Consider the following 11,477-nt stretch of genomic DNA (forward strand, 5'->3'; position numbering starts at 1 on the left):
AATTATTTCGAGCTATACTTCTGAATAGTTTTTCTGGTCACTTATTCCACATAACAATGCTATACAGTAAGCTCTCTTATCTACTTATCTCTGCTGAATTCTGCAGATGCTGTTACGAGCAATTTTTTTTCTTCCGCAAACCGAAATAAATGATTTTATTTTTGCACGCAGGCGAAAGATTTCTCAGCAATTGAATTGATCAAAGTCTGTGTATTAAAATTCAAATATATTCTAGTTTTTTCTCAGCCTGAAGTACCGATTTAAATTTTCCATAATGGCCGATCGTTGATATTCGACTTCTCGCCTACAGAACCGACCGAACAAAAATGGACACTGATATAGTACCGTTTCCTGGCAGTACGTATCCTCCTCATTTATTGTTGATATTTTGAACTCCCCTTTGGAATTCACTGAAAATAGAAGTTCTTTAATATTAGCAAACAAGTTTTACATTATCCAAAATCGTACGGCAAAACAATCCAAACAAAAAGCACGTCCTGTGGGTGGAAGCAACCAAGTATTGACCACCCTCATCTTCAGGCAGTTTGCGCACCGAAAAATGCCCAACCGCAGTGTTTTTCGTATACGGCCAGTGCGATAGTCGTTCTGTGTATTCCACGGAATACTTCCAGTGCTCTAAGTTCCCGTGATCAGTAAGAACGCTAAAATTTATGCTGGAGCGAACAAAATTCTTATCAGAGTTGATATCAACGCACAAAGCGAGAATAAGTGAAACAGGATGTGTATCCAGGCAAAACTTACATGGTTGGATTAAGTTTCATCATTTTGCTGAAGTCGGCCACATACTCCCACACGTCTTCCGGCTTGGTGCGTTGTATGATGCTATCGATCTGGTACTTAGTGTACGACGAGGATAGAAAATAGTACAATCCTAAGGTGAAAATAGTGATCACCAACGTTCGGCGTCTAGCCCACCGAGCGGAGATCGACATTTTGCGGACTGATCTTCGTCTTGAAGGGTAAACCCGGAGTTAGAATTCAAAATTCAATCTATGTTTATTTATGCACATCTGGAGCTCATGCAACCAGCAGCACTCTGATGAAGGAGTGAAGAGTAACTTCCTGGAAATTTGAACTCTTCTCGGTAACTGTATGTACGCAAATGATCATGTATGATCGCATCCACGCGCAATGGAACAGAGTTTTTGAGAGCGAGCGAGTCGAAAAGAGAGTGAAAGAGAAAATGAAAATCTTCAGATTCACGAGAAGAGTATTTGTATATCGCATTCTTTCATTTGCTTGAATAAACAAAGAGGAACAGCGTGCTTCTTTTTTCATTTTTATTTCTTCAGCGCAGCGTTCGGTCATACATGTTGTAAATCGAAATCTAGGCAAACGTGAATAATACTAGACAAAAAAATCATGACAGCAATTGACTGAATCATTACCGGCCAGCTGTTTGAAAAATTGATCTATCCTTTGATAATTTCGACAGCTGGTCGAAAATCGGTTAAGTATTTTTGGCTTTGAGTAACACTGTTATGGATTTGTATGTAACTCACACGTGTTAATAAATATGAATACTAGAAGCACCTGATTTAGGATCAGAAAACCTTACAACCTTATTCCTTGACCTTAGCTAATTCAACTCGTTTCCGGGAAAGTTGATACTTCTGGTACTCCAAATCTGTCTTATTTGTATTCCACGAGAGGTACATGTAGGTAGTCCAAATCACCGCCAGCAGAAGACGATCCGCACTAGCAATAACGAGATGAGGATTATTCGAAAATGCGTTCAATACAAAAGCAAAGTTGCGTACCTCATACTATTGGTGATCCACAAAACTACGGACAAACCAACGAAGGAAGGATGTCTCATCCTCCCGTAGAAGTTGCGTAGCTCCTGCGATTTATAACTCATCGGTGGCGCAAGATCGTTGATATCGTAGTAAATCTGTTTCAACCCGATAAACTCAGGCAGATCCATTAACAAACTTCCGCCATAGATAATCACCCAGGATATAATATGCAAAGACACAAAGGTCCACCAAAGTGTCGAGCTCTGCTGAACTTCAATGTACCACAGCTGATAGGATTGCATTGATTTCCAATTCTTCAGCAGAATCTTTAAAACAGCAACATTTACAAATACTGTTTGTTATCCTAATCATCACGAAACTTACCAGCAAGCAATACGAAGACGCAATATTGTAGATGCTCCTCTCGGCCAATTCTAGGCCCATCTTTCGCCAGATGGCTTTGACCGTGTCGGATTTCATCGCGCTATGTTGAATCACGAATAAAATAATCCATATCGAGTTGAAGAATAGAGAAAACAACGTCGCCTTTAGCAGGGAACGGTCATCCAGCAAATTGTTGAGCAGAACATGTTTAAAATCACGCTGGACAGGTGTGGCCAAAAACACGCCTAGCTTTCCAACGGAATAAAACACGGATATGAAGGACAGCAGTGACAGAATAAAACACACAAGCTGCCGTAAGGAAAGCATCTTAATGTGGAGATGGTGGGTTTCGCGGAACTATTGCGCCAGGAACATAGATAGATTATGTATTTCAAGAACTTGGAAACTAAACCAAACGATACTGAGAGCGGCTGTTACAAATGTTCCAAGAATAGGATTAAACAAAATCAGTAAACAAAACAAAATGACGTCATTTGTAGTCGTTTTCCTGCATCTCGGAGGCACTGAAAGTTGAGAATCCATCTACTGACCATACGCCCAAAGACTGATAGAAGTTCGATTCCTCGCTTTTAAAATATCACGTAGACCAAAAATGTATTTCTACTTCCGATTTACTGCAAGAATTTGTGAAGTATAAAATAAGGCGGAATCAATGTGTAATTTTCTTACCAATAAGGTGAATTTTCAAACAGTTATGCAGTTGAAAGAGTAATAAAGGTAAAAAATATTCTTTAGAGTTTATCGGTAAATCCATGAGAGTATAAAAGCGAGTGATAAATCAATCAATTTTTAAATTTATACACATTGTTCACATTAGAATACGCTAAAGATGAAAATTAACTGCTCAACGCATACTCCTGTTCTAACTTAATAACTATAGAACCAATAAATTTTTCTAAATTTCCAGATACACATAAAATTTTACGATTGAAACGATGTATATGGGATAGGATATAACAACTATGTTTGTTTAAAAGTGTAGCTTTGTAACCTGCATTGTTTTGGTCAGGTGTAAAACATTCGGAAAACCCAAGATGCCGATTTTCCATAATTATAGAACCAGATACTTCAGGGGCTGTTCACATACCACGTGGACATAAAAAGCACGATTTAAGACCCCCCTCCCTCCGTGAACAAGCGTGGACATTGACCAGAACTCTCCCCCTGTTGTCCATGTGGACATTAAAGAATATTTTTCAATTGAAAATTACCAAGTAAACACCTCGGTTGCACCCTTAATTCATTTCAGATTTGTTTCATGTAAGATTTTGTTACTTAGAAAGGACTGTTTCGAATGACTTTTCCTCTCACACGTATAAAAAGTTAGGAGTTCAGGGAAGTATTCATGAATCATTTGCTGCCGTTTTTGCATCGAAACTTGACATTTCAGTATAGTTGTATTGGTGAACCCGAGTGCGAACCCGTGAAACATCTCAGTGCCTAACTAACAGCTTTCGGGTTGAACCTAGTGCGAAACTAGGTTGAAACTAATAGCTGATTTACACATTGACCAGTAATTGGCGCCAGTTACTTGAACGTCAACGGCGCGCCATATTTAGATCACCAGTTGACTGGTGCTGTGCGTTTATACACTTTTTCAGCAACTGGACAGCTTGGCTGTCACTTTATCCTCGATGACGAATGACAGTGGCGACGTCTGGTGGCGATAACCATTTTGGGAGTCAAATTAATCTTTATCGGTTTTGTAAGCCCGAAGGCAGTTTTAAATTGTCAAAATTTGAATGAAAAATTTTACTTCTTGTTAATTTACTAATTAAAACACGTCGTACTGAACCTTCATCAGCTGTTTTTATATAAATTTCCTGATATTTCCATGATTTCATTGTCTATTATCATTTTCGCTTCACAAATCGAACACATGAAGCACAATGCCGTCAACGCGAATGGAGATTCTTCCATGTATACGTTGAGGGAATTGAATTTGATGTTCCTTGTACACTCGAACCATCCAGTGTTGGCAAATGTACAGATTTATCCGGAAAGGTATATTTTTTTAATTTTTTTTTGTTTTGTTCTGTACAGTAAGAACACAGATGTTTCTCATAAAGCACCGATAGGAACTGTTTTTAAACGGTTTTATTTAGCTTGCCCTGTAATTTGTATGTTTGTACGTTCATATGTTTGTAACATGTTTGTCTGTAGCGCATTACCACATCGATAGAAATTTGAGCCCATTCCTGTTGACCGATTGATCTGAAATTTGGAACACACCTTTATCTCTGCAGTCATTATAAAACTGGGAATTTCATGATTTTAAAACTCCAATATGGCTGCCGTTACAAAATGGCGGATTACATATTCTCCCAAACTCCTTCAATATGGGTATCAAATGAAAGGGCTTGGCTAGTAGAACACAATTATTCATGAGGAATGCAAATCCAAAATGGCAGCCACCACAAAATGACGGATTACATATTTTCTCAAAACCCCATCAATATGGGTATCAAATGAAAGGGCTTGACTAGTAGAACACAGTTATTCATGAGAAATGCAAATCCAAAATGGCCGCCACCACAAAATGGCGGATTACATATTTTCTTTAAACTTGATCAATATGGGTATCAAATGAAAGGGATTGACAGTTATTTATAAAAAATGCGAATCAAAAATGGCCGCCACCACAAAATGGCGGATTACATATTTTCTTTAAACCCGATCAATATGGATATCAAATGAAAGGGATTGACTAGTAGGACACAGTTATTTATGAAAAATGCGAATCAAAAATGGCCGCCACCACAAAATGACTGATTACACGTTGTCTCAAACCCCATCAATATGGGTATCAGATAAAAGAACTTAACTAGTAGAACACAGTTATACATGAGAAATGCATATCCAAGATGGCAACCTCTACAAAATGGCGGATTACACATTTTATCAGAACCCCATCAATATGTATATCAAATGAAAGGGATTGACTAGTAGAAGACAGTAATTTATGAAAAATGCAAATCCAAAATGACCACAGTCCCCAAACAACTAATTACTTTTTAAATGGTTTCATTCAGCTTGACCTGTTTGTATGTATGTTTGAATGTTTGTAGGGTTGTCCCATATTAATAGAAAATTGCCCCGTTCCTATTGACTGATTGATCTGAAATATGGAACATACTTTCAATTCTACTGCCATTATCAAACTACGTATTCTATGACCTTGAAAAATTTATTTTGGCCTTCGCTAAAAATGGCTGAATGACTTGGCATGAAAAACACGAAACATAATAAACAACATAAATTCAAAAAGGTCGCCGCCACTAAATGGTCGACTGTGTATCTTTGCAATTCCCTCAATATCGGTATCAAATAAAATGATTTGACTAATAGAATACAATACATCATGAAAATATTCCGAAGAAAATTAGGTAAGAAATAAACGTTGGATTTCCATTATCCACAGTTAGTTGTTTCATCATATACCCCACGATGTTATTTTAGTCTCATCATTGCCCTAGATCAATGAAAAAACGGATGTGATAATTACTAACAGCTATTTGTCAAATTATTTTCTAGCTCTTAGTACATTAAACCGTTTAACTTAAAAAGGTTTTTTTACTTATTTTATTTCCTAGTTTCTCTACATTAAAACCATCCAAAAAATTTGTGTTTTTTCAATTTTTGTTTCTCACCTAACTTTCTTCGGAGTATTTCGATGGTGTACTGTATTCTATTAGTGAAATCATTTCATTTGATACTAATATTGAGGGGATTGCAAAAAATACATAGTGGACCAATTTATGGCGGTGACCTTTTCGAAATTATGTTGTTCATAGTGTAGTGTATTCTCCAAGTCAAGCCATTCAGCCATTTTTTAGCGGCGGCCAAATCAATTTTTCCATGAACATGAAATACGCAGTTTTATAATGACAGTAGAATTAAAAGTATGTTTCGATGTTTGTTGGGATTTTTCATGATCTACTGTGTTCTACCAGTCGAGCATCTTCATTTGATACCCATATTGATGGGCGTTGAGAAAAACATGGCGCCATCATAAAATGGCGCCATTTTGGATTTGCATTTTTCATAATTTTCCATAAATTTCTGAAAATATGTAATCCACCATTTTGTAGTGGCCGCCATTTTGGATTTGCATTTTTCATAAATAAATGTATTCTACCAGTCAAGCCCTTTCATTTGATACCCATATTAAAAGGGTTCTGAGAAAATATGTAATCCGCCATTTTGTAGTGGCCGCCATCTTGGATTTGCATTTTTCATGAATAACTGTGTTCTACTAGTCAAGCCCTTTCATTTGATACCCATAAAAAAAAACCTTCTGTATTATAGTGATTTTCAACTCATTTGGCTGGTTCGTCACTTTTTACTTCCATTTTTGGATGAATGTCAGGAGTGAGAATTGAACTCGTGACCTTTAGCGTGAGAGGCATGGATGTTACCACTACGCCAGATCGCCTCCACCATTTCGGATTTGCATTTCTCCTGAATAACTGTGTTCTACTAGTGAAGCCCTTTCATTTGATACCAATATTGACCGGGTTTTGAGAAAATATGTAATCCGCCATTTTGTAGTGGCCGCCATCTTGGATTTGCATTTTTCATGAATAACTGTGTTCTACTAGTCAAGCCCTTTCATTTGATACCCATATTAAAAGGGTTTTGAGAAAATATTTCATCCGTTAATTTGTGGTGGCGGCCATTTTGGATTTGCATTTCTCATGAATAACTGTGTTCTACTAGTCAAGCCCTTTCATTTGATACCCATATTGATAGGGTTTTAAGAAAATATGTGATCCGCCATTTTATGGTGGCGGCCATTTTGGATTTGCATTTCTCATGAAAAACTGTGTTCTTCTAGTCAAGCCCTTTCCTTTGATACCCATGTTGATGGGATTTTGAGAAAATATGTAATCCGCCATTTTATGGTGGCGGCCATTTTGGATTTGCATTTCTCATGAATAACTGTGTTCTACTAGTTAAGCCCTTTCATTTGATACCAATATTGACCGGGTTTTGAGAAAATATGTGAACCACCGTTTTGTTGAGGCGATTTTGGATTTGCATTCCTCATGCATAATTGTGTTCTACTAGTCAAGCCCTTTGATTTGATACCCATGTTGATAGGGTTTTGAGAAAATATGTAATCCGCCATTTTGTAGCAGCCGCCATCTTGGATTTTTTAAATAATGAAATACCCAGTTTTATAATGACTGCAGAGATAAAGGTGTGTTCCAAATTTCAGACCAATCGGTCAACAGGAAGGGGGTTAAATTTCTTTTAATGTGGTAAAGCGCTACAAACAAACATGTTACAAACATACAAATTACAGAGCAAGCCAAATAACACCGTTTAATTATTGTCTTCACCATAGCCGAAAAAGATTTTTCCCCTTCCAGTACAAATAAATATGACTGATATCACTGAAACTGCCTGGCATTTCGATTTCACACAAATGTCTAATATAACGCACTATTTGGAAGAAATTGTCATTTATCTATTGGTGGCCGCCTAGAAAATTTTCTATTCGCTGGCGTGGCCAATTACTTGTGCGATACTTGCGCAAGTAACTGGAGCCGGGTGTTTACATGGCTCTAATAACTAGACTCTAGTGATTGGATTCTTCTACTAGCGCGTTGACTGGCACCGTCTAAATCAGCCTTAAGTGGTGCGGACTCAATCCACTTCATTCTCAAGCAAATTCATGCATGTTTTCAAGCGATTTCTTGCAATAAATTCTCAGACCACCAGAGATGCCAGATTTACAAATATGTTTGTAAATTTACAGACATATCTGTAAAACATTCATCACATCTATTCATCACATCAAAAATATTTGACTCACCATATGACATTTTTCCATAGTTTTAATACAGAAAAGTTATTATATTTAGTATATATCAATACATAGACGTTAGACCAGCGATACTCAACCTGCGGCCCGGCAGTCCTTCTTGTTGGCCCATCTGGTGTGTATGATGTTTGAAACTCATACACATAAGTACTTTTGCCTTGACATCATTGCAGACGAAAAAGAGGATACGGTTATTCACAATTAATGAACAATTGCATTCTCTGCAGGTAAGGAAAAATCTTGAACGAAAATTGTCTCTGATAATTATTTACTGTTCTAGATAAGATTGTTTTGCTGAAATGCAAGGAGATTTATTGAAAAATAGTTAAGTTAGGGTCAGAACTATTTTTTTTATCCCTTTTGTTTATTTCAGGCTCATTAGCATCTTGGCTGTAACAGAGCCGAATTTCAATCGTGTACATGTCACATGTTTATCATATCTATAATTAGCACATTACACAGTTGCCATGTTTTCGGCGTTAGAATATTCCCTTCTATACCATTGCATATGGTACACATTTACACAGTTGCCATATAGGCGTAAGAGTTTTCGTTCTGTTCTTCCATTATCCAGTTAGACCGGACAGCGGAGACAGTTGGATTGATCATTGTTGAGTTATTTATAGAACAGCAACCCGATGTGTCTTGCAGAGCAGAGCAGTTGTATGGATGAATCGATCTTATTTCGACCGTGGATCGATCTCCATCGCTGATGATTGTTGCGTGGACGTAGCTATTCTGTAACAACACAAAGATGGTCAATGAGGGCCCTGAGTTTTGAACTCACGATCGATCGCTTACTAAGCGAACGCGCAACCAATGTGGCTACGGAGACCCCCCCGGGTCAGAACTATGTCTTCTAAGTATTTAAACAACATCGAATAAAAATTTTCATTCTATTTTCAACAACTTACATTTGCTTTCGGGTCTGCTTATGATGAAATATGGGTTACTGTTCGATATTGTTACGACAGACATGGTTCATGGCCGTGTGGTGATCTAAAACTTGTATAGCCTTGCATGGCGGATGGAAAATATACACTGCATTTTTTTATAAATTTCATCAACGACAAGACCGCAAGCCTTGGTGGATGTCCAATATATCAACGGAGAAATACTGCTTTTTATAAAAATTAACAACGCGTATGTTTGTGTATGTATGTGTATGTATGTATGTGTAGATCGTTGAAACATTTAAACACACTTACAGCACATAAGTTATTAAGTGGTCCGAAAAATAATTTTTTCCACTTTTTCCCAAAAATGAAAAATGAAAATTAATAACATATAAAATTAATCGACATATAAAATTGACCTAGCCTTTTATAAAAAAATATTTAACTTGCGAAAAACATAATTATATTTTAGTAATTATTGATTGTAGTCGTTTTTTATTTTTTTATGACTTTGGACTAGAGGGCGCTATATTTTTTTATATTTTTTTCTTGAAAGCTGAGGATTTTTTACACAACATATCTCGATATCAGGGTTGCTATTTTTTCGTTTTTTAGATATGATTTTAAAAAAAAACATTTTTCCCCATTTGTCCAAAAATAACTTTCTGCAAAAAATCATAACATTTGAACTACTGAACCGATTTAGATGATCGATATATTAAATTGAAGCCAATAAGCAAAATTCACACTTGCGGGAAGATTGGATACTAGTAGCATAGGTCTAGTTTAGTCACATATGAATATTGATCGAAGACTTAAAACATGTTAAATTTACAAAATTCTAACTTAAAAACGATAATTATAGCATCTCTGATATTGAGATATGTTAAGTAATTAACCCTCAGCTTTCCATAAAAAATATAAAAAAATATAGCGCTCCTACCTCTAACCGAGAAAACTATGAAAAACTAACTCAATCCATAATTACAAAAACAAAATTCAATTTTTTCGCAAAAGTAATATTTTTTCAAAGAAAAATAACTCGTAAGCTTCAATTTGATATGTCGATGATATGAATCGATCCAATAGTTCGAAAGTTATGACTTTTTGTAGTGGGAAAAACTGTTTTTCGAACCATCGATTAGTTTTGCAAAATCATATTTCAAAAACGAAAAAAATAGCATCTCTGATATCGAGATATTTTATGTAAAAAATTCTCAGCTTTCAATGCATATTAAAAATAGGATCCATATTATATGCAAGTTAAATATTTCTCAATTAAAGCTCATTGGCTTAAATTTGATATGTCGATCATCTAAATCGGTTGAGTGGTTCGAAAGTTATAAATTTTTGAAAAAAGTCATTTTGGGAAAAAGTGGAAAAAAATGATTTTTGGGATCACCCTAAAATGAAAATGGGCACCCTAATGACAAATTAAAAAAATACGAGTTTAATGTTTTGCGATAAAGAACAAAATTACCACTTTTGACGAAGATCTGAGAACCACTATATTAGTTTGGCATGGAATGGCTGTATATATATATATACAGAATACAATCTTACGTGCATCGTGATGTACAAAGTATTAATGAATAAGTGAAAATTAACGTTAAAACACACACTGCACACTTTTACAGACTTTTCCGCATTTTTAACAGACATTCACATGTTTTTACAGACTTTTTTTAAAAATCATCTGGCAGCTCTTCCTTCCACTTTTTATCGAATATTTCCAAATCGCAGGAGTAAACATTTACGTGACTCTGACTTTGTTTGTTTTTATTACGTTCGGAAAAACGTTATGACAAAGAGAGGGGACATTAAAAATGCGTTGCTCAGTGAAAGGCTGAGATGCTATTTTAGAGATGCAATGGTTAATTAAACAATTGACGGAAAAATGTAGTTCGTTCATTTTATAATTTTATTTATTTTTGCCCTTGACAACAATACCTCTTTTATAGTGTTGATTATCATAAGAAAAATAACACTCCTGATCGTTGGATCTCTTTTGACATTTCAATTGGATCTTTTTTGACAGCCGTTTTGATTCAGTCCGCACTACTGAGTGAGTAAAAAAACTTTTTGACAGCAGTTAGTTTGGCACTGGGGTTGAAACTGAACAAAAACGAATCGCTATTAGAGGTTTGTTATCAACCCCTCGATTTGTTCCCCTGCCCATGAAATTATTTTTATCGCTGTTTGGTTTCTTCTGAATTTCATTTTCGTTACCACGTTATATCAAAACATCTCGGACATTTTCTATCATAAACCGATGTAAGATGGATGAACAGTTTGAGTTTTTTCAAACGTTATCAAATTTTTCCTCAACTGAACATCAATAATATATCCCGGCATTTCATCTAACAATTATAAAAATTAAATAAAAAGAAATTTATCAACAAAATTTTGTTTTGACGTAGGATTACGTCTTTCGAGAACATATTGGGGTACAAATTGAAAATCGAAAATCGAGCTCATCGTGAAAATTGTCCAATTTCAAACGCTTATTGCTCAGTCAATTCATGATGGATTGATGAAATTTTTGCGTCAATCGATTCCGGCACTCCATAACAATTTTTTGTATTG

General features: G+C 35.8%; 2 protein-coding genes across 2 annotated transcripts; both read right to left on the reverse strand.

Annotated features, from left to right (window-relative positions):
- Window positions 1-209: 209 nt before the first annotated feature.
- LOC129767879 (uncharacterized) lies at window positions 210-1,147 on the reverse strand. Its single transcript, XM_055769128.1, has 3 exons — window positions 763-1,147; window positions 469-674; window positions 210-410 (listed from the first exon to the last, which is right to left on the reverse strand). Exons 1-3 carry the CDS (start codon window positions 951-953, stop codon window positions 232-234), a joined length of 576 nt encoding a protein of 191 aa, XP_055625103.1. The 5' UTR covers window positions 954-1,147; the 3' UTR covers window positions 210-231.
- Window positions 1,148-1,290: 143 nt separating this feature from the next.
- LOC129767877 (nurim homolog) lies at window positions 1,291-2,632 on the reverse strand. Its single transcript, XM_055769127.1, has 3 exons — window positions 2,145-2,632; window positions 1,782-2,086; window positions 1,291-1,719 (listed from the first exon to the last, which is right to left on the reverse strand). Exons 1-3 carry the CDS (start codon window positions 2,469-2,471, stop codon window positions 1,584-1,586), a joined length of 768 nt encoding a protein of 255 aa, XP_055625102.1. The 5' UTR covers window positions 2,472-2,632; the 3' UTR covers window positions 1,291-1,583.
- Between the last annotated feature and the right edge of the window lie 8,845 nt (window positions 2,633-11,477).

The sequence above is a fragment of the Toxorhynchites rutilus genome, chromosome 2, assembly GCF_029784135.1.
Source record: "Toxorhynchites rutilus septentrionalis strain SRP chromosome 2, ASM2978413v1, whole genome shotgun sequence".
NCBI lineage: Eukaryota > Metazoa > Arthropoda > Insecta > Diptera > Culicidae > Toxorhynchites > Toxorhynchites rutilus.

Coding starts and splice junctions, on each gene's coding strand:
- LOC129767877 (XM_055769127.1), bottom strand. CDS start 2,471: ATGCTTTCCTTACGGCAGCTTGTGTGTTTTATTCTGTCACTGCTGTCC. Junction 2,087..2,144: donor CGTCTTCGTATTGCTTGCTG/GTAAGTTTCGTG, acceptor GCTGTTTTAAAG/ATTCTGCTGAAGAATTGGAA. Junction 1,720..1,781: donor TGGATCACCAATAGTATGAG/GTACGCAACTTT, acceptor CGTTATTGCTAG/TGCGGATCGTCTTCTGCTGG.
- LOC129767879 (XM_055769128.1), bottom strand. CDS start 953: ATGTCGATCTCCGCTCGGTGGGCTAGACGCCGAACGTTGGTGATCACT. Junction 675..762: donor ATGAAACTTAATCCAACCAT/GTAAGTTTTGCC, acceptor TGTTCGCTCCAG/CATAAATTTTAGCGTTCTTA. Junction 411..468: donor TTTGTTTGGATTGTTTTGCC/GTACGATTTTGG, acceptor TTCTATTTTCAG/TGAATTCCAAAGGGGAGTTC.